General features: G+C 35.8%; 1 protein-coding gene across 1 annotated transcript in view; it reads left to right on the top strand.

Moving 5' to 3' along the window:
- The window catches only part of LOC150103454 (puratrophin-1-like), a 221867-nt gene that overhangs the window by 176808 nt on the left and 20466 nt on the right, over positions 1–24593 (top strand). Inside the window, exons 20-22 of the mRNA XM_090398483.1 lie at positions 355–532; positions 8182–8298; positions 20630–20845. Of these exons, the coding sequence (XP_090254609.1) occupies positions 355–532; positions 8182–8298; positions 20630–20845 (511 nt within the window). The remainder of the gene's footprint in view (positions 1–354; positions 533–8181; positions 8299–20629; positions 20846–24593) is intronic.

Genomic DNA, 24593 nt, shown 5'->3' with positions numbered 1-24593 from the left:
TGAATATATTATTATCAGTTAATTATTAGTATAGTTTGTATATTATTATACAAACTCACAGTAATGAAGTATATAGAGTCCTCTGCAAAACCTCATAAAGTACAATGCTATTTTAAAGGAAATTCATTATAGCATACTATCGACTATAGTAAACTATTTCAGTAGGAAAACTGGAATAGTTGACTATAGTGGATAGTTTGTTATAATGAATTCCTCATTCCCATATACATTCCTATGCATTTTCTGTAGTGAGAGGTGACTGTATTTTGTATATTGAATGCATATCTATTCTATTCTGTTGTGTGTGTGAATTCAATATTTATCTGTTATTACTTCATATATATTTTTTAACAGACCACAGATATCGGGATGACTGAACAAATTGGTGAAAGTCCTACAAAGTTTGAAATCTGGTTCAGAAAACGAAAGCTTCATGATACTTACATTCTTCAAGCTCCCACTGCAGACATTAAAAATGCTTGGGTCCAGGAGATCTCTAAGCTTCTTTGGAAACAGGCGCTAAGAAACAGAGGTAGGGAGTTACTTGGTTCTTCTGTCATTTTTATATACAGGTATTCTTTCCTAGGAGCACAAGTTACATTATGGAATATTGTTGTGAGTGGCCAAATGAGGACCATATGAGTAATTTTTGACAGTTATTTACTATGAATTTTAGGAATAGTACCTAAGGAACTGGAATTAAAACCAGTTTAAGTCAACTCAGGTTTAACCAGGGTCTCTTTTTCTCTCTCTCTCTCATTTATAACATTGTGTAAGAGCAGCTCTCCTCCAGAACTTTCGAGGAGTTAGGAGTTGGCAGAGACTACAAAAAAAAAAAAAAAAAAAATCATCCAGTACAAGTGTGTCAATCCACTGCATGTGATAATCACACAAGTTGAAGTTTTCTCTTCTACTATGAATGACAAAGAAGCTGCAATAGAGAGGTGTTATTTTTTATCTGACTAGTTCTGTAAATGTATATGATTAAGATAATAGTTTAAACCCACTTATTCCATTCATTGTTTAATGATGTAACCAGTCCACAGTGAAAATGACATTGCTTCGTTATAGTAACTCATGCCAATTTGTGTTGATAATTAAAGCTGTTGTTGCAGCTTACTCTTGCTATAACAAACCATCATGACAAATTTGCTCACTATAACAAAACACTAAATCCAAACCAATTCCTGTAGGCATGGTGCTGTTCTAAAGGATTTACTTATAGCAAACTATCCATTATAACACTGTTCTCTTTGTTCTTATGAGTTTGTTATAGTGATAATCATCTGTAAATTGTTTTTCCATATTACCTAGATCAGCTGTGTATTTTTATTTTGATATTTTTGCACTGCATATTCCAATAATAATGACCATGTGATCTCATCTCTCAACATATTAAGCTCAGTGATTTTTTACAGCCAAATAACTTAATTTCATAGAATCCTGATTAATACTGTGATAGTCTGGTGAATCATATCTGCAAGTCCGTTTATCTTTGAATTGCATGGTTAATTTTTCAATCTTGCAGAAGGGAAGAATCCAAGTTTCTTTCTGGGGTGGGGGACTTTGCTATCTCTGGTTAACTCATTCTTGATTTGAAAATTGAAAAGCAGTTGTAAAGGTTTTTTGTTCCAAGTATCCCCAACCATAAGATATTGTTATCAACTGAGCTATGGAGGACTCTCTTCATATCTGATATGAAGGCCAATAGCCTAACTTGTTTTAATTGTTTCTGTATTTGTCCATTGCCATATGAACACGAGACAAGTTTTTTTGCTTTTAGTCTTCTCAGAATCAGATTTAGATATGTTAATCTTTGATGTGTGATATAAGCTCTGGTATATTAGTATTACTGTCTTTCTTATCCTTAAGAAATGCAATAATACTAAAAGTAATCATTAAAAGTAAGTATGGTTTTTTGAAGATTAATGAGAAAAATTTTGGCCACATAATTAGTGAAATATTTTTCAAATAGGTTGATAATATTTCAGTAAAGGGTGAAAAAATAGTTTATTAATAACATGGGTGGTTCTTGTTCGGCTTTGGTTGGTATATAATTTTTGTATTTCTCTATAGGATAGTGATGAGTTTTTTTTTATTTATTTTTTGTGTTTGTCTGTGTGCACTGGTTTTTCTGTACAACAGTTAATCACTAGAAGAATTTTTTTTAAACAAAGCATGAAGGAATGGTAGACTTTTTTTTATTGTTGTCGTTTTCTGTTTCAACTGAGAATTTCATATGAAGATATATTATTTTTGTGTGTTAAGAACATCTATATGATAGACATTTCAAGTTCATGAGGAATTTACCAGGTTCTTGAAAAGAGATTTGCAGATAGAAGAGGGTAAGAGGGGAGAATGTAAAGTCATCCTTAGAAATTATGTAAAGGTGTGATGAACAGGGAAGTGAGAAGTAAATAATTTTTTACATGGCCAGAGTGATGGTGGATTCTAGGAGTTTCAATGAGCTTATGGTTCAGTATGATAGATATGTTGCTTATTGAATGAAACCTCCCATGATTAATCTCTTTACTCCATGGATGTTTGTTATAATAATAATACCTGGCATATCACCCCCCCCCCCTTCAGGATATACATCAGATACAATATATAGTGCTTATATCTTAGCAGTTACTTTCTTTGAAAGTAACTGCTAAAATATAAGTTAAGATATAAAGCTAAGATATAAGATCAGTTTGCTATCTTGATCCCCAAAATAATCTAAATAGCTAAAATGTGTTGATTGTCCTTTAGGTTCACAATTGATAATGCATTTGATGTTTCCTAGTTGTTCTCATTTTTTGGTCTTTTTGTCATAGCAATTAAAAACCCTTTAAAGACTTATAAATAGATTTATTTAAGATAATATCTGCATAAAATGAATATCTATTATTTGGATATCACGTTTATTTCTGCTTTCCTTAATGGTAAGCTTGATATCAATTATAAATAACTGTGGCAATAGCACATAATCCTGTCTTAACCTGATTTGATATTAATTTAACATGAAACCATATTTTTGCATCATCATTCAATTCTCTGCTGGTTTGCAAGTTCTGAAAATTTTGAAAGGTTTTCTCCTTGGTTATGCTTATGCTTATTTAGAAATCAGCAGAACTTTAGAGATCTTTGTTATTCTCTTATGATTTCTTGATTATTTGTCACAAGATAAATATATGGGGAGTCCAAATATAATGTAAGATTCCAAACTCTCTGACGATATCAGTAATTCTGTAGCCTTCTTCAAGCTTTCCAATAATTCTTCCCCTCTTTAAATCATCTGGATAATGCCTTGAGACATTCAAGACATCATCTTGAAACTTTATTCTTTTGTAAAAAGAACTTCCTTCAATCACAGTTTGATTAGTGCATCCTTTTATCCTGTTGAGTGCTACATGTGACCCCTTTGTGCACGATTTGAAAATTTGAATGTGTACCTGCTTTCTGCTCGAAATCGTCAGTTATACAAATTGCCACAAGCTGATTCATCTGGATTTTCACGTATAATCTTCAGAAATAGTCATGTCTTCAGAAATAGTGTTTGTCCTTAGTTTTTGGACACCAGTGTGTGTGTGTGTGTGTATCAGGGGAAAATATTCCAGGTGTGCAGTGCTCATCCACTAAATAGCAATATCACAGATATTATATTTTTGCATTTATTCCCATTAAAAACTCCCCTAATTGATTCCAGACTTCATGTGAGTTCTAAAATAAACACAATATACTAATGCTTTATGAAGATGACACTTTTCGACTCGTAAACATTGCATCACATTCATGTTAATAGCCTGGGTGTGCTATTAACAAAATACATACATCTTCGAGCCCTTTGAAAAGATGTACAGATGGTACAGCGAATCAAATTCTTAGCATTTTAGTAGTCTTAAACCACTCAGAAGGCAAGGCAGGGGGAGCTCTGAGACAGTAGAACCTAGAGGCTGTTGATTGATTATTGTGTCCACCAATCTAATCGAAAGTTGTCATTTGTCATGAGTTTTTTTCTGAGTTTCATCTGTTATGTGTGCATCAAGTGTGAACTGATGTGGTAGGCAAGTTTTTAATATATAATTTTAGATAAATTTATAACTTTTTTTTTGCCCATATTTACAATGGGAAACAGTATTGTAGTCGGAGGTAAGCTTCACCCTCTTCCAAATTTTACATCTTTAAGTAATTCAAATATACCAACCAAATATAGCATTCCCCTTCATCATTGTTTTCTAATATACAGTATCTTAAAACAAACACATTGTCCCCCACTCTGCACAGATATGGTTATAATTAATTGATAAATTAAAGTATTTTTATCCTACAATTAATTGCATCAGACCTATTATAAGATGAGCACTGATGTGCTATACACTCTTAAAACTTTCCTCCATATACAACTCTGATATATATATATATATCAGAGTTGTATATGGAGGAAAGTATCATGGAGTAGAAAAGTTACAGGTGGAATTCCATAGGGTTCAGTACTGTGACCATTACTGTTCAGTCTTTATGTAAATTATAAATATCTTCATTGATATATTCAGTTGTTTGTGGATGATTTCCTTCTTAATCATGTCTTGGCTGTTCAAGAGGATTTTAATAAGCTGGAAATTGGGCAAATGAATGGGAATATCAGTATAAGGCTGCTATTTGCATGGTTTTGAAATTGCTATCCCGAAATAGGATGCTTCATACTCACTTGGTGGAGTTATATTGGAAGAAGTAGAGGAAGGATAGGATCTACACAGAGAATTAGGAGGATGTTGACCAGCAGAGATTAAAGGTGATGGTTCAGTTGTATAAAGCTCTGGTTAGACCATATCTGTATAACTGTGCTGAGATCTGTTCACCAGTATTTGAGGGGGATGAAATAACAACCTTGGAAAGGGTGTAGAGGCAGATAACAAAAATGATATCAGGATTGTACAACATTGATTATATAATCAAATAGACTGAAGGCATGCAAACTACAGGGTTTAGTGGATAGAGAACGAAGGATTGGGGTGGGGGGGGGGGATATAATTGAGACATTTAAGCTGTTGAAAGGTATTTCTCCACCAATTGACACTGGAGAAATTTTTTCATATAGAATGAGGAGAAGAAACAAGGGGGGGGGGGGCCTCCCTGGAACTTGTATAAGGAAGTAGTAAATAAGAGGATAAGAAGTATGGTTTTTGCATAGAGTGGTAGAAGCATAGAATGCATTGCCTGAGATGGTGATGAAAGTGCAAATAGTGGATGAGTTTAAGGAGCGCTATCATAGACTTTCTGTTGTCTTTGATGGCTGACATTATTATTATTATTCCTGGCCTCCATCAAAGACAACAGAAAGTCTATGATAGATGATGGGGTTTCTTATCGGGGAACATTCATGAATCATCATAGATTCATGAATGTTCCCCGATAAGAAACCCCATCATAAACATGAATTTCATCAGGTTTATGATGGGGTTTTTTAATACCTCAAGTAATATACTTATCATCTATGATATACTTGTTCTTTAATTTCATATGGATGGAACCCATATGAAATTAAAGAACAAGTCAAATGCTTACCTAGATGAATCAAAGTTTAAAAAAAAAAATTAATAATTCAGAATTTTTTGCTAAATATCTGAATTATTTGGATTGTCAAAATAATTATATTTTTGAAATAATTCTAATATATATATATATATAATCAGTCCACCGTCTACACTAACATAATTTGCTAAGACCTTGTTTTCCTGTGTTTTCTCCAGGCGAATTTATGTACAGTGTGAGAGTAATGACTGGTCTGTGTCTCAAGATCTAGAGGATACTTACCAGCTCCTTGCTTTTCTCCAAATTATCCAAAAAAATTACAGTAGGAAATAAATCTTAATTTGTTGCTTAGATATCAAAAATGCTGACTTTCATATCAACTGTCCTGTCCAATGAACTAAAATTGGTCTACTTATTTCCTTCTTAATCAATCTTAATCTATATGTACAAGTAACGTTCATGTCAAATTTCTCGTTTTGAAATTTTCTCACATCACTCAACCTAAATCTGGCTCTTCAACAATTTTGCTTAGTGTTGAATATTATCACTACTTCCTCTTGTTCCTGATTCTGAGTAAATCATTTTATTTATTATTTAAGGAGAATCATATTTGTTTTGATTTTCTTATCTTCAGTAGTACTTTTTATGTCAGTATGATGTTTCTCTAATTTTTCTGCTAGTGTCACTTCTCCTTGGCTGAAGGTGTTCTATGTATACATTATGAATGTGCAACAAACTGCTATATAAAAATCAAAAATTTCATATAACATTGTGTTTTATTTCATCTGGTCTCAGAAGGACTGTAGGTCATTTCAGTTATTATAGATCATTTCAACCTCTAAGTAAGTCCGAGCAACACCAAAGTATATTGAAAATAATAAATATTTTCATTTAACCTTTTGTCTATACAGAAAACAAATGATTTCAGATACTTCCAAAAACAATGTCGTCATCTTTTGCAGAAATAATTGGATCATATACAGATATGTGACAGATGATCCACCCATGTGTTTTCCTGATATAAATAAAAAATTAAATATTCTAGAAAGTTTTTGTTAACAATAGTTGGAAATGAAACACCAGCAAAAAGTAATTGGAACAAGCCTCCCTCCTCCATAGAAGCAGTTTTAAATATGAACATCTCATCAAAGAAAGTTATGAAGCCCTTTTCTTCTGGATTCATTTGAATTTGAATTGGAATGATGGCCTCTCTCGCTCCTGAAAGTTTTGGAAGATTCTCATCCTATGTAAATATCAGAAATACATATATATATTTTTAATATAATTCTTCTAGTATGTGGCAACCGTTTTGGCGGTTAGCTAATTGTTGTATTCCATCTCTTTGAATTGCTCATTTGTTCCACACACACTGATGATATTTGTGCTGTTTTCATTAAAATTATTTACTGTGTTTAATATGTCTTGATCTCTTAAAAAGTAATTCAGAAATCTCTTGTCAACAACAAAATCACTAATGATATGCACTATAAAGATATCATCATCATATCTCTCTCTCTCTCTCTCTCTCTCTCACACACACACACACACACACAACACACACACACAGCGTAGCTGTTATAAAGAAGATGACTCAAATTTTTATAATTTGTGATTATATTATATTTTCGTATTTGATTGTCTATTCTAATAATAGACATAGGTATAAATGATTATACCTATTCTATACACTAAATAAAAGAGCCCAGTGTTTGTGTAAAAAATAATATGAATCTTTTGTTTAATGTTTATTGATTTTTTTTTTATTGCCTTAAATTTGGTACTTTTAGTACAAGTCTGAACTTAGACATGCTGCTACTAAAGGCAATCTGGAATATCTGCAAAGTAAAAGACAGCATGCTATTAAGAAGAGTGCTACATTAGATTATTTCATAGGTGATGACAAGTAATAGACTAATTTGGAGGAAAATTGTTGAAAGCAGATTAATAATAATGTAAACTTAATCATAGTAGCCTGAATCTTTGAGGATGCATATCAGGAAATTGATGATGGTGAACATCTCAGTTTTAGGAAAGGTTCTATCTTTTGCCTGTGCTTATCATATTATATCATATTTTTAATGTCCACGCAGTTAGCCTAGTGGCTTTGCACTTCGCAACCATATGCCTAAAACTGATTTGTCAGCCTATCCCGGCTCCGGAACCGGCATAGGCTGACAAATCAGACCTATGGCTGGGTCAGTATTCCTGATTGTAATCCATGTGTGTCCTTGGACCGGGTTGCTTGCTTGCGGGATGAAAAACGCCAGATAAACTGGTGGGGGATTAGATGGTACTGTGAACTCCCGTAAAAAGGGGGAACGCTGTATCATAACATGGAATTTATTTATTTATTTATATTTTTAATATTGCATTTCACCATCTCTCATATTGCTTCTGAGATAAGAAATCTAAGAACATGTTAATATGGAAAGTTATTGAAATAGGTTATCCTAAACTGATAATGTTTTATATTTGCTGAAATTGCTTTGTCTGTCTGTACCTCTGTAAAAAGCACAATTTCAAATTAGTTCCTTTTTTTTTTTAATATATTGATTTTTATCATATTTTTAACATCTTGCATCTTTGATTCTCAGATATGAAATTTTCAAATATAATGTTTGGTTTTTTTTTAAATTAATGATGTGCTTTTTTCATTTTTGTCAGAAATACGCCTTGCAGAAATGTCTTCAATGGGAATTGGCAGCAAGCCATGTTTGGACATCAAGCCAAGTGAAGATCAGATTAGTGATAGGTCAATCAGTATTCATCATTTAAGCAGAGGTAGAATTTTTCTTATATGTTTCAATACTCCTTTTCTGTCTAACTTAGAAATGAGATATTCATTAAAATTGAGAGATAATATGAAAAGTTGCTAAAAGAAGAATAAAGATTGTGAGCCAGCTGCTTCAGTATGATAGGAATTCATTGATAAGGGCTATGATTGTGAGTGAGTATGAGAATATTGTGCAGAAGGAATGGTGTGCTATTTATAGATATCTGGAGTGAATTTGATGGATGAAAGAACTTGTACATGCCTAATGGATTGCATTTGAATGGTTTAGAGTTAAATGTTTGGCTAAAGTGTTTCAATGAAAGGTTGGAAGTGCAAGATCACAGAAACTAGAAATATTGGGGGGGGGGGGTACAGTCAAGTGTGGGTTTGGCCTCCTCTGGAACAAGAGTATGAGTACAGAAATGATTATGCAATACCAAGTGTAGTTTCTCTGGTTTTTTGTGGGTCCAAGAGAATGTTAAAATACATGCACATGAATATCAGAAGCATTAGAAATAAACAGGTGTTTATGGCATTGATCAGCTCGACTTAGCCAAAAATTTTGAGATGAAAATATTACATACTATTTATTACATTATTATACTGGATTGCAGGAAATAGTTGAAACTAAGGATTTGAGGGATGATGATGGGCAGGCAGTTAAGTTCAAAGATTACTTGCATATTGCAAGTAATCCTTGGAGAAAAATAGCTCAAAGGATTATTTTGGTGTTGACGAAACATTCACAAGTAGTTAGGGAGGTTATTATCTCTCTTTATTAAGCTCTTTATATTCTCGCATCTTGACTTGTACACAGACTTGTTTCTTGGGAACAAGTAAGTGGTGAAGTGATTTCAGAGACAAGCAATCAAGAATGGTATGTCTGTGGAATACTTCTTGTGAGGTTAGATTGAAGGCATATAGGCATAGTTTAGCTACCATGCCGAAAAGAGGTGACATGATAGAAACTTATAATTACTAAAGGGAATTCTATAAGAGGGGTGCTTAAGGGTCAAAGCTGTAAAACTGAGAGGAGACCTCCACATAGCCTTTAAAGGAATGCGGAGAACCGACCAGGGCTTCTGACCTAATGTCCAATCCTCACCTTCTCATGGTGTACCCTGTTGGGTATCTACCTGGATACTGAACGAACGAGGATGGGCTGGCAATTTGGGATTTAGCCGACCAAATTGTATTCCTATTGGTTAAACCAAAATACAAAATAATGGTACAACATGACAAAATTTCATGCCGGCTGGGGCGTCGCCCGGTTAAACAAGCCCCCCCCATTGTTTTCGCCAGGGAACCAGGGCGAACAGCGAAAAGTCAGCTACTGGAACAAATCTGAAAGCACACCCCAACACAACATCACCAGAGTTAAAGATCGGTACTATCAACATAAGAAGCCTGAATGGCAAAGAAATGGAGCTAGCGGAGGAATTAGATAAGTGCCAGATCGACATAATAGGGGTGACTGAAACAAAAAAAGACAAAAACTGGTGAGATCTTTCTGAACAATAAATACAAAATGTTATATTCAGGCAATGACAATCAAGGAAAAGAAGGAGTAGCCATAGAGATGGCTTCACGGTCGGTAGTGTTTTCAGAGAGCTCCCAAAAGCTAGGTATAATTTTGAGTGAAAATTAGAATATAGGTTTAAATCATAACATAATATTGTCTAATTCAGTAGCTTGTTGTGTCTGTGTGATTTTGGTGTGAATTCCGTTATTTAATTTAGTATTTAACGATACGTTTCATCGATTTGCATATGGCGCCAATGCGACGTAAGATAATGGCATCCAAAAATACGACACCATTGTTCAAAAACTGTAATGTGAGAGAGTTTGTCCAATGTGATGTGTGTGGGATGTATGCATTCCCAAATGAGGAATGCATACATCCCACACACTTGGTGGAGTTTGGATTGAAAGTGATAGTGGTGGGAGAATGTGCAGAAAGTGTAAGCAAAGTGAGGAGTTGTGAAGTATGTGTCAGGTTGTGAGACAGTTATGGTTGAAGAAAGCTAGAATGTGAGTGAAAATAGTGGCTTGATAGGGAATTGCGATGTACAAGATGGCAATGAGAGCGGTGATCAAAGAACGAGTGAAAGCAACTATACAGAGAGAGAAAATGGTTTAAATGATAAAAAAAAATTAGGAATTATTTGTAGGAAGTGAGATCGCTAGGTTGTGCGCAGTGATACAAAATGCGCAGCAGCAATTAGAGCACCTGCAAAACTCTTTCCAGAGTGATTCGGCTAATGTAAATAAACAAGTGTTTGAAAGGAAAAATAAGCGTAAGAGTGGGAGGGTTTCTGAAACGAAGGAAAGAGTGTTGTATGGTGACTCGTTATTAAGAGGAGTGGTAGGTGGGAATTTAACTAAATCGTACTTACCAGGTGCGAAATTTAAGGATGTAAGTGAGAGTATTAGAGTGCAAAAACAGAGAGCGAAAGAATTGGTAGTTATGGAGGGTACGAATGAATTGAAAGGAGATAAATTTTTTATGAGAGAGGACTTGAAAGTATTGTTAAAGGTAGCGAAAGAAAAGAGTGACAGAGTTAGAATGGTGAGTCTGTTGCCACGGTATGACAGAGAGGAGTTTAGAAGGAGGGCCATAATCGCAAATGACATTATGCGCAGGTTATGCAGATGGTGTGTTGTGGAATTCGTGGATGTGTGGAATCAGTTTGATGGGCGAAAGGATTTATACAAGATGGATGGCCTGCATTTGAATGGATTTTTTGTGCGGAGACTGGAAAAAGTGTTGCTGAATGAAGTGAAAATGGATGTGCAGAACCAGGGAAACTAGAACTACCAAGGAGGGGGGGGGGGTGGATATGTGGACATCAGTGAGACAGTTGAGTGTAAGAATGTATATAATGTACCCAAGCCAGTACTAAGGACAAAAAATGGGAATGGGATATTTAGAATAATGCATCAAGATAGTGGTGGGACAAAGGGATCACTGCATTTCATGTATACTAATGCCAGGAGTATTCGGAACAAGAAGGAAGAATTTTTGGCCTTGATTGGCTCTTCCTGGCCACAGGTTATTGGCATTAGTGAAACATGGCTGACAGAAGATGATATAGTTAGTGGGCTAGAATGTATAGGTTATAGTGTGTTTAGGAGTGACAGAGAGAATAAAATGGGGGGGGTGTTATTGATGATAGCTGATGAACTGCAGCCAAGGAGAATTGAAGTTGTATCGCAGGATAGTGAAAAGAGCTCATTTGAGGCTATTTGGTGTGAGATTGACACTGGCAGAATAAAATATACAGTTGGGTGCTGCTATAGACCAGGTGATGGAATAGATGATGGAGATAGTATGCATAAACAAATTGATGAAATGAGTGGAAGGAGGGTAATTATTATGGGGGATTTCAACTATGGTAACATTGATTGGAAGGCGGAGAGGACACATGTGAGGAAGGAAATGGATTTTATTCAATTATTAAGGGATAACTATCTGAGACAGCATGTAATTGAAAATACTAGGGGTGTGAGAGTGCTTGACCTTGTAATAGCATCTCAGAATTTGACTGCAATGAATATGACCATGTTGCCACCTATTAGTGAGAGTGATCATAAGGTTGACCTGGGAGGTGGCTAAAGGTGTGGAATTTTTGTTTAAGACAGGGTATATGTGGAATTACCGTGCTGGCAAGTATGACAAGCTTAGGATATTGCTTGGATCAGTGCCATGGCATGTACAACTGCAAAGGCTGGATGTTGATGGAGCATGGGAAGTGGTCAAGGTGCATTTACAGGAGGTTATGGCTGATTGTATACCTAGGGTCCGAATAGTAAAACAAGTAGGGGTTAAATGGATGAATAACACTATTAAGCTTGAGCTGCAAAAAAAAGAAACAACTGTGGAGGGAATTTAAAGAAAGGAGTGACCTGCAGGCACACGAACGGTATAAAGTGCAGGCCAGAAGGGTAACCAGTGTGGTAAAAAAAGCAAAAGCAGATTATGAAAGGAAACTAGCTATGCAAGCTAAAGAGAATCCCAAACAGTTCTTTCAATATGCTGCAAGCAAGAAAAAAAACTGTACACGGCAAAATGATTTTAAGGAATGATGATGGTAAGGAGGTCACTGAATCAGTCGATATAGTGGAGTTACTGAGCGAGCACTTTGCAAAAGTATATCACCCAGGTGGTGACATTGAAAAAATGAAGGAACCATTAATTTATACGGGAATTGCAATGAATGAAGTGGAGGTGAATAGTCTATTACAGAACCTTAATGTGAATACATCTGTGGGATTGGATGGTATACCGGCACGGGTCTTACATGAAGTGGCTAAGGAATTATCAGTGCCCTTGACAATGTTGTTTAATCTGAGTCTCGGGTCTAGTCCCGAAGATGTGGAAAGAGGGGAAAATAGTTTCACTGCATAAAGGAGGATCCAAGACTACGGTTGCAAATTACCGACTGATCAGCATATCAGGAGTCGTTGTCAAGGTCTTGGAGAAAGTAGTCAAGGGAAAAAATACAGGAATGGATTGATGAAAATGAGATACTATACGAGTTACAGCATGGCTTTGTGAAGGGTAGATCATGCCTCAGTAACTTGCTCAAGTTTTATAACAAGGTGATGGCTGAACTGGATAAGGGTAATGGGTTTACAGTGATAGTGCTGGACCTGACAAAGGTGTTTGACAGGATACCATGTGGAATTCTAATCCGTAAACTACAACATATGGGAATGGATATAGGGTTGGTGAGATGGATAGGTGGGTGGTTGATGGAGAGATATCAAAGAGTAGTTTATTCAGGAGTAGAGTCCAAAAGACGGCCTGTGACTAGTGGTGTGCCGCAGGGTTCTGTTCTTGGACCACTGCTTTTTAATTTGTTCATTAACGATATTGGGAAGGATCTAAGAGGAACAGTTCATTTGTTCACTGATGATGCAAAGTTGGGTAGGGCGATAGTGAATGCAGAAGATGTCAAAATCTTGCAGGATGACTTGGATAGATTGGAGTTCTGGGCTAAGGAGAATGGATGTCAATTTAATGTGACAAAATGTAAGGTTATGCATTTTGGGGTGAAAAGATTAGCAGCAGTATACCACATTAGTGGAACTGTACTCCAGGAGATTGATGAGGCCAGGGACTTGGAAGTGTTGGTGGATAGGGAGATGAAGTTTAGGGGACACATTGCAAAAGTAGCTAAATCAGCTCATCAACTCACTTGGTCATTGAAAAATACCTTGACGAGCAGAGACAAGCAAGTTATTATACCTCTGTACAGAGCCTTGATAAGACCTCATCTCGACTACTGTGCCCAGATTTGGTCACCTAAGTTCCTTCTTGATGGGGTGGAGGTGGAGAGGATCCAGAGGCGAGTGACTAAGATGATAGCGGGTCAATGGAATGAACCATATGAGAACAGGTTGAAGATTTGTGGGTTGCAGAAATTAGTTGATAGGCAGAAAAGGGGAAATATGATTGAGACATTCAAATTGCTAAAGGGTTTCTATAGGATTAATTCAGAGAATATTTTTGAGATCAGGACTGGTGGTGGGAGAACTAGGGGACACCTATGGAAGCTGGACAAGAGTGTGGTTAGCAGGGGTATTAGAGCTGGGTTCTTTACTTTTAGAGTGGTAAATGAGTTGAATAAGCTGCCAGAGTCTGTTGTGGGTGCTATGACAGTGAGTGAGTTCAAGGAAAGGTATGATAGATACTGTGAGAATGACGTATAGTTCTGTGGACATGATGTTTAGGGCCTCCCTCGATGAGTCTAAGAGCTCCCTGGAGTCACCCGTAATAATAATAATAGTATTCAACACAAAATACGAGGCTCATCTTCTCGAATGGTAGGCAGCATCGAGTAAGAGTGATTTGGGCAAATATCAGAATGGGGAACTGGACAATGAGACTTATTTGTGCCTATGGTCCCACACAAGGTCCTACTAAGGTAGAAGTGGAGGAATTTTTTTGAGGCTCTAGAGAAAGCTAATGACACAATGAAAAAGGAAAAGTTGGTCCTTGTTAGGGATCTAAATAGCAGAGTAGGAAGTGATTGTCAGACATACAAAAATATTTTAGGAAAATTTGGAGAAAAGAGCAAAGCTAATAATAATGGCAAAGACCTGTTGGATTTCTGCTCAGGACATGGACTGGTTATTACTAACACCATGTTCCAACATAAAAATGTGCACAAATTCACATGGAGAGAAGAGGCAAGGAATAAGAAAAGTCTCATTGACTATGTTATTGTTGATAGTGATGTTTTCTCCCTGGTGCAGGACACTAGAGTGTACAGAGGATTTGAAATTGGAAGTGATCACTATTTAGTCTTGAGCAGGATAAAATTGAATTTCATATTGAAAAGAATAACATGTAAGAAAGTTTTAAAGCGAATAAAAGTTGAGCAGCTCTCAGATGTGAACTGTAGACTAAAATACACAAAGATTATTGAAGGAAAAATGAAAGAGTTTGAGAACAGGATCCAAACTTTAGAGATTCAGTGGCAAGCCTTGAAGAAAACCTTGATTGATTCAGCTAGAGAGGCATGTGGTGAAGTTGTCTGCAAGAATATAAAAATTAGAACTCCTTGGTGGACACAGGAAGTTAAAGAGGCAGTGAAGGAAAAGAAGAAAGCATATCAAAAGTTCCTGGCAAATAAGTCAGCTTGTGCTCTTAGAGAATAGAGAGACAAATGTAAGAAAGTGAAACACTGTGCAAAACTAGTTAAACAAAAGTCATGGGAGGACTTTGGCAAGAATGTAGAAAATAAATATCAAGAAGTTGGCAAAATATTCTGGAAGTTGTTGAAGAAGCTTAGGAATGGAGGAAAGAGTGCTGTAAAAGGAGTTAGAGATAATAAAGGTGACATGAAAACGGGAGAAAAAGATTTCCTTGAATATGGAGTAATTACTCTGAAAATTTGTTAAATGAAACAAGCAGTGATTACAGCACAGTGGTAAAAAACACTGACCAGGCATGCAGTCAGGAATACATATCCATACTTGAAGTAGAAAAAGCCATCAAAGGCTTGAAATGTGGAAAAGCAGCAGGAGTAGATGATATTCGACCAGAAATGCTGAAATATGGTGGTATAAAAGTCTTACAGTGGCTGCACTGCATAATTCAGAAAGCCTGGACAGAGGGACGAATTCCCGATAATTGGAGTAGAGCTCTAATAGTACCATTATATAAAAAGGGAAGTAAAACTGAATGTGAGAATTACAGAAGTATATCCCTATTGAGTGTTCCTGGTAAGATATATGCAAGTATACTTGAGAAACGGTTGAGAAGAATTGTGGAAGAAAAGCTTAGTGAAGAACAAGCTGGATTCAGGTCAAATAGAGGTTGTCAGGATCAGATCTTCACTTTACGACAAATAGTGGAGAAATCCTGAGAATATAACAAAGATCTGTATTTAAATTTTATCGATTTAGAAAAGGCATATGACAAGGTGTCAGGAGAGAAGCTATTCAATATGCTACAGTTATATGGTGTCAATTGGGCATTATTCAAGCAATACTTAGTCTTTATTTGAGTTGTAAGTCAGCAGTTAGAATTGAAGGAAGTACAGGAAGATGGTTTAATATTAAATCTGGTGTGAGACAAGGATGTACATTATCCCCTCTGTTCTTCATTATCTATATGGATCACATAATGAAGGAAAGTGGTATTAAACATCATCATCATCATCATCATCAAATTCCTGCCATGTACCCACAAGGGGTGTACAGGATATGATAGTACTACGTGAAAAATTTATATCATTACTAACTTCCTATCTACAATTTTCCTCCAAATCAGTCTGTTACTTGTCAAGACTCCAACATTATCACATCTTATATTTCTATCGTCTAAGGCACTTTGTACCGTATCAATCCACCTATATCTTGGTCTTCCTCTGGGTCGTTTTGCTGCCAACCTGGCAGAGAACACTTGTTTTGCTAATCTTTCCTCTCCCATTCTGTTTAGGTGACCATACCACCTGAGATTAGCTCTGCTAACGCATTCCTGGATGCTGACAATATCAAGTTCTTTCCTAATATTCTCGTTTTTAATATGATATTGCCATTGATGCCATCTGTTCACGCCTGTAATCTTTCTCAGGACTCTCGTATCTGCGGTCTCTAGTCTTTGGTCAAGTGTTTTACTTCTGACCCAGCTCTCAGATCCATAAGTTAAAACTGGTTTGAACACTGTCTTGTATACAGCTAATTTAGTGTTCCGACTAATTTCTCTCTTATTCCATATGAATTTATTCAATTGACTTCCCACCATACCAGCTTTGCTGATTCTGTTGTCTATTTCTATATTTAATTTACCATCTTCAGTAAAAATCGTGCCTAAGTAGCTGAAATGTTTTACTTGTTCCACAGGTTCTCCATTCACAACACAGTTGACATTTTCAATGATTCTGCCTATTTCAATTGTCTTTGTCTTTTTATTGCTGACCTTCATACCATATCTATTACAACAACTATTCAATTTAGTCAGAGAATCTTGCAGACTTGTAGTGGATTTATTTAGAAGTATAACATGATCCGCATAAAGCAAAGAGCTGACATTAACATCTCCAATTTTGATATCATGTTTAATACCAATTTCCTTCATAATGTGATCCATATAGATAATGAATAACAGAGGGGATAACGTACATCCTTGTCTCACACCAGATTTAACATTAAACCATCTTCCTGTACTTCCTTCAATTCTAACTGCTGACTTACAACTCAAATAAAGACTAAGTATTGCTTGATATAATGCCCCATTGACACTATATAACTGCAACGTATTGAATAGCTTCTCTCTTGGCACCTTATCATATACCTTTTCCAAATCGACAAAACTTAAATACAGATCTTTGTTATATTCCCATGCTTTCTCGACTATTTGTCGAAAGTGAAGATCTGATCCTGACAGCTTCTGTTTTGCCTGAAACCAGCTTGTTCTTCACCAAGCTTTTCTTCCACAATTCTTCTCAACCGTTTCTCAAGTATACTTGCATAGATCTTGCCAGGAACACTCAGTAAGGAAATACCTCTGTAATTCTCACATTCAGTTTTATTTCCTTTTTTATATATGTGTACTATTAGAGCTCTACTCCAATCATCAGGAATTCGTCCCTCTGTCTAGGTTTTCTGAAGCAGTGCAGCCACTGTAAGACTTTTATACCCCCATACTTCAGCATTTCTGGTCGAATATCATCTACTCCAGCTGCCTTTCCACATGTCAAGCCTTTGATGGCTTTTTCTACATCAAGTATGGATATGTATCCCTGACTGCATGCCTGGTCAGTGTTTTTTAACACTGTGCTTTCATCACTGCTTGTTTCATTTAGCAGTTTTTCAAAGTAATTACTCCATACTTCAAGGATATCTTTTTCTCCAGTTTTCATGTCACCTTTATCATCTCTAACTCCTTTTACAGCACTCTTTCCTCCATTCCTAAGCTTCTTCAACAACTTCCAGAATATTTTGCCAACTTCTTGATATTTATTTTCTACATTCTTGCCAAAGTCCTCCCATGACTTTTGTTTAACTAGTTTTGCACAGTGTTTCACTTTCTTACATTTGTCTCTCTATTCTCTAAGAGCACAAGCTGACTTATTTGCCAGGAACTTTTGATATGCTTTCTTCTTTTCCTTCACTGCCTCTTTAACTTCCTGTGTCCACCAAGGAGTTCTAATTTTTCTATTCTTGCAAACAACTTCACCACATACCTCTCTAGCTGAATCAATCAAGGTTTTCTTCAAGGCTTGCCACTGAATCTCTAAAGTTTGAATCCTGTTCTCAAACGCTTTCATTTTTCCTTCAATAATCTTTGTGTATTTTAGTCTACAGTTCACATCCGAGAGCTGCTCAACTTTTATTCGCTTTAAAACTTTCTTACATGTTATTCTTTTCAATATGAAATTCAATTTTATCCTGCTCAAGACTAAATAGTGATCACTTCCAATTTCAAATCCTCTGTACACTCTGGTGTCCTGCACCAGGGAGAAAACATCACTATCAACAATAACATAGTCAATGAGACTTTTCTTATTCCTAGCCTCTTCTCTCCATGTGAATTTGTGCACATTTTTATGTTGGAACATGGTGTTAGTAATAACCAGTCCATGTTCTGAGCAGAAATCCAACAGATATTTGCCATTATTATTAGCTTTGCTCTTTTCTCCAAATTTTTCCAAAATATTTTTGTATGTCTGACAATCACTTTCTACTCTGCTATTTAGATCCCCAACAAGTACCAACTTTTCCTTTTTCATTGTGTCAGATGCTTTCTCTAAATCCTCAAAACATTCCTCCACTTCTACCTTAGTAGAACCTTCTGTGGGACCATAGGCACAAATAAGTCTCATTGTCCAGTTTCCCATTTTCATATTTTCCCACATTACTCTACTTGAGACTGACTGCCATTCAAGAAGATTAGCCTCGTATTTTGTGTTGAATACTATGGCTACTCCTTCTTTTCCTTGATTGTCATTGCCTGAATATAACATTTTGTATTTATTGCTCAGAAAGATCTCACCAGTTTTTGTCTTTTTTGTTTCAGTCACCCCTATTATGTCGATCTGGTACTTATCTAATTCCTCAGCTAGCTCCATTTCTTTGCCATTCAGGCTTCCTACGTTGATAGTACTGATCTTTAACTCTGGTGATGTTGAGTTGGGATTTGTTTTCAGATTTGTTCCAGTAGCTGACTTATCGCTGTTTGCCCTGGTTCCCTGGCGAAAACAACGGGGGCCTTGTTTAACCAGGCGACGCCCCAGCCGGCATGAAATTTTGTCATGTTGTACCATCATTTTTTATTTTGGTTTAACCAATAAGAATACAATTTGGTTGGCTAAATCCCAAATTGCCAGCCCATCCTCGTTCGTTCAGTATCCAAGTCGATACCCAACATGGTGCACCACGAGAAGGTGAGGATTGGACATTAGGTTACAAGCCCTGGTCGGTTCTCCGCATTCCTTTAAAGGCTATGCGGAGGTCTCCTCTCAGTTATACAGCTTTGACCCTTAAGCACCCCTGGTATTAAACATTATATCAAAATTGGAGATGTTAATGTCAGCTCTTTGCTTTATGCGGATGATGTTATACTTCTAAATAAATCCGCTACAAGTCTGCAAGATTCTCTGACTAAATTGAATAGTTGTTGTAATAGATATAGTATGAAGGTCAGCAATAAAAAAACAAAGACAATGAAAATAGGCAGAATCATTGAAAATGTCAACTGTGTTGTGAATGGAGAACCTGTGGAACAAGTAAAACATTTCAGCTACTTAGGCACGATTTTTACTGAAGATGGTAAATTAAATATAGAAATAGACAACAGAATCAGCAAAGCTGGTATGGTGGGAAGTCAATTGAATAAATTCATATGGAATAAGAGAGAAATTAGTCGGAACACTAAATTAGCTGTATACAAGACAGTGTTCAAACCAGTTATGGATCTGAGAGCTGGGTCAGAAGTAAAACACTTGACCAAAGACTAGAGACCGCAGATATGAGAGTCCTGAGAAAGATTACAGGCATGAACAGATGGCATCAATGGCAATATCATATTAAAAACGAGAATATTAGGAAAGAACTTGACATTGTCGGCATCCTGGAATGCGTTAGCAGAGCTAATCTCAGGTGGTATGGTCACTTAAACGGAATGGGCGAGGAAAGATTAGCAAAACAAGTATTTTCTGCGAAGTTGGCATGTGAACTACCCAGAGGAAGACCAGGATATAGGTGGATTGATACGGTACAGAGTGCCTTAGATGATAGAAATATAAGATGTGATAATGTTGGAGTCTTGACAAGTAACAGACTAATTTGGAGGAAAATTGTAGATAGGAAGTTAGTAATGATAAAATTTTTCATGTAGGACTATCATATCCTGTACACCCCTTGAGAGTACATGGCAGGAATTTGATGATGATGAGTTCTATAAGATTGAGGCAAAAGTTTTCAGTACATGACGAGTGACAAGCAGGGAGAGAACCAGGTGTTGCCTCTGGAAATTGTGTAAGGGTGTGAAGACTAGATTTTGTGCTTCAAAAGCAGTGAATGAATGAAATAGATTGTGAGAGGTAGCTGTAAACAGGCTGATAGTGAATAAGTTAAGAAGTATGATCAGTTGTGCAAATGATGGTTAGTGTGGGCCTCTGATAATGTGTATTCTGACTCTTCCATAGATATGCCAGTCATAATGGTGATAGTAATTTGTTTGCTGATAAAATAATTTAATGATACTAACCTAATTTATAAGTGTATTTGTTACATATAAGTTAACTAGGAAGTAAGCTTTGTATAATATACATGGTTAAAATAGTCTGATATTGATTTTTTTTTTTTTTTTTAATATATATATAGCCCCTCGTTTTAGAAATTCTGTTGCAATATCATCATCAGAGCAACTCAGGAACAATAAGAGACCCCACAGTATAATATCAATCAGCAGTTCTTCATCATCAGGTAGCAGTCAATCATCTTTCAATCTGTATGGAGCATTGAACCTAGGATTTGAAGCAGGAGACAGTCCAAATTCTAGGCATCGTTCTGTAACCCAGCAGTCTCAGTGTTCTACAGGTATGTGGCATTAAGTTAGATTAAATTTTATAGTAATTTTCATTTTGACTTTTTTACATTATCTTATTTTATTAATTATATTACATTAGATGTAACATGAAGGTCTAAATTTGGCATGTCCCTCCCACACTCATAAATTTGCTTTTCAATAAAAAAAAAATAATACATATAAATGAAAATAGATATTTTTTTAAAAAATAACAGATAAGAGAATATTTATCACCTACTTATATAACACTATCTAAGCCCTCCTGCTTCGCTGAGGTTAACTTATACTGCTAGCGGTTCGCTTCAGGTTATTTACTTGAGTATTTGGTGCTGTTGCTTTCATTATGGTATAGAATTGTGAGCATTGTAACATTGCTTTGTAAACAACATTAGAAGTGTCATCATTCTCAACAAAAATAATTAAATTCTCAGGACTGCTAACTCAAGAATATGCTACATGAACTACCCATGTTTGAAACATTCATCTCTTAAATCTAAACCTGCCTATCTAAGGGTCTATCCTTGGACTTTATTAATCGTCATTGCAAAGCAAACTCTTATTTGAAATTGTAACCCTTTGAATGCAAATGGACTGAAGGAATGAGGGGTATTCGAGCAATGAAGACAATTTCTCCGATACCAGGACCTGTAAATATCACAGCTTCTATATATTGGTTTCAACACTTAAGTATAAAGAGCTAATAAGCTTCATTTCGGCAATGAAAACATTACTAAAATTAAGGGGATATTAAATCCCACATAGTTTTAAAACCGAATAAGAAACTCAAAGATAGGAATCAGAGAGTTTCTTGCCGAATATAGTAAACTATAAAGTATCGGCGAACACTAGCGTTAGCAAATGCAAGTGATCCTAGTACGTAGTACAATCTCGGGCAACTCGTTGCAAAGGTGAGTAAAGTTCAGATCGCTATTCTTAGGTATTATCCATAATGTAAAAACACATTTCCTAGGAAAAGTATGCTGTTATTACATTATGGAGGGAGGTCACCACCCAGACCGGTTTCAGCCTTTTTTGAGGCCTCATCAGTGTGGCTAGACCTAATACCGAAGTGTATAGCGAAAAGAGCTTATATACTCTGCGAACGAGTTTACCAAGTAGGTGCAACCATTAAGTTACTTAAGTATAAAGAGCTAATAAGCTTCATTTGCTAATAAGCTGCATTGCCGAAATGAAGCTTATTAGCTCTTTATACTTAAGTAACTTAATGGTTGCACCTACTTGGTAAACTCATTCGCAGAGTATATAAGCTCTTTTCGCTATACACTTCGGTATTAGGTCTAGCCACTCACTGATGAGGCCTCAAAAAAGGCTGAAACCGGTCTGGGTGGTGACCTCCCTCCATAATGTAATAACAGCATACTTTTCCTAGGAAATGTGTTTTTACATTATGGATAATACCTAAGAATAGCGATCTGAACTTTACTCACCTTTGCAACGAGTTGCCCGAGATTGTACTACGTACTAGGATCACTTGCATTTGCTAACGCTAGTGTTCGCCGATACTTTATAGTTTACTATATTCGGCAAGAAACTCTCTGATTCCTATCTTTGAGTTTCTTATTCGGTTTTAAAACTATGTGGGATTTAATATCCCCTTAATTTTAGTAATTGGTTTCAACAGTTTTGCTTGAAGCCTAGTTCCATTTCAAAGATTTGAGGGGGGTGGGGATTCAGATTTCAGAGCAATAATAGGAACACCTATTTTCAATTTTATGTCCAGGCAATCTTAAGGGAATTTAAAAATTCCATGGGAAAAATAATTGCATCATCTACATCTACAAATTCTGAAGATAACTTACAGAAAGCTATTTTAGATCTGAATAAGATAGCCAAAGATTAGCGTATGATAATATCAACAGAAAAATCAAAAACTATGGCCTTTAAAGGACAAGATCCAGAAAGAACTTAAGATAGTAATAGATAACAAGATCTTAGAACAGGTGAATTCATTTAACTGCCTAGGATGTATGATCACATATGAAAATGAAAAAGATATAAACGTAAAAATTGCAAAATATTTAAAAATAACAGGTGTAATTAACTCTATATTTAAACCAAACCTAGTTCAGAAACAAACCAGACTAAAAATATACAATACATTAGCCCTACCAGTCTTATTGTATGGAAGTGAAATCTGGACAATAAAACAAAAAGACAAAGATTAATAACAGCAGAAATGAAGTTTATGAGAAAAACTGCAGAGTATACTCTATTTGATCACAAAAGAAACGAAGAAATTATGAAAGAATTAAACCAAGAATCAGTAATAGAAAAAATTAAAAAATATAAACATAAATGGATGGAACACATTCAAAGAATGAAAATAGAAAGATTACCAAAACAAGCCTTAAAGTATAAGCCATTAGGAAAAAGAAAACCAGGACGTCCTCTTAAATGATTCAACGATGACTTCTAAGACTGGAACAGACCACACTAGGCCTAAATCCTTGATATGCATGATGATGATGATTTACATCCACAGGCGTATCTACTAATTTGTAAACACTAACAGATCCTATTAAGAACCAACTCATTCATTATTGACAGCATCATTTTGAGTTGTGAGGATAGCTCTCTCCCTGAACCAAGAAAGTGACTTTTCTGTTATGTTCTCAATAGATGGGTAGACACTGCACAACAATTCATCTGCTGTTTGGACAATTTTCCCAATATTTAGGTGTGTTCATATAATTTTTCTTTCTCTTTGCTGTACTTCACCATTGACAATTTTTAACATTTTTGAGGAGAAAGAATTTGCATTAGAGTTTCCATGTAGTGAACACACATATTGGTTTTGAGAGAAAATTTCTCTATATCATGCCATAGTGACGATTTCTTAAGGCAGGCATTCACTTTGGTCCACCCTGATTCCATGGAATATGGCAGGCAGTGTTTGGTGAAAATCAAAGGCAAATAAAACAGTTATTCCACCCATTCTTCAATCGTAAGATCTGATATCCCTCAGTGTTCTGTCGACTGCTTCAACAGTTGTTTTATGGAACATTGTACATTCATCCCAAACAATCAAAGAAATGTTTTGTAATAATTTCGACAAACTACTTTGTTTTGATATATTGCACACAGGTGTATTATTAGCCACAATTTGTAAGTAGCACTTTGAAAGTAGAATGAGCAGTTCGACCACCTTGTAATAGATTTGCTGCTATACCTGAGGATGCCACAGCCAGAGTGATTTTACTTTGGCTTCTCAACTTAGCTAATAACAAATTTAGTAAAAATGTTTTCCTAGTACCACCTAGGGCATCCAAGAAAAACAGTTTTCCTGATTGATTTTCACAGCTTGTTAAAACATTGTGAAAAACTTAACTTTGATCTGAAGCTAGTGATTGTTCATGCCAACTTAATAAATCTCGAAGTTCATTGAAATTGTATGAGATTTCCCAGATTAAATCTGTATCTAGAGGCAAAGGATTGTTTAGTATCGGAAGACAGAAATCTTTAACACTTTTATCACTCATTGACTTAACAATTGATTCAAGTCTCAGTAATGTCTCATTATATATTGCTTCATTAAACTGAACCTGAGAATGAGTAGAACATTCTTGGTGTAAGATATCTTCCGAAAAATGATTTTTGTAAGTTGACCATAGTGATAGAGGGTCAGTCATGTTACGGTGAACAAAAGGTGCAAAGATGATGGGAGTTTGAAATTATTGCACTCATGAGACAATCAGACCAGTGACAATCATCTTCTATCAAATTCAAAACCTCACATGC

This window comes from Typopeltis vanoorti, chromosome 9, assembly GCF_054136105.1.
Source record: "Typopeltis vanoorti isolate ZY-2024b chromosome 9, IOZ_Tvanoo_1.0, whole genome shotgun sequence".
In the NCBI taxonomy this organism is placed as follows: Eukaryota; Metazoa; Arthropoda; class Arachnida; order Uropygi; family Thelyphonidae; genus Typopeltis; species Typopeltis vanoorti.
This window is presented reverse-complemented; position numbering and strand designations above follow the sequence as displayed.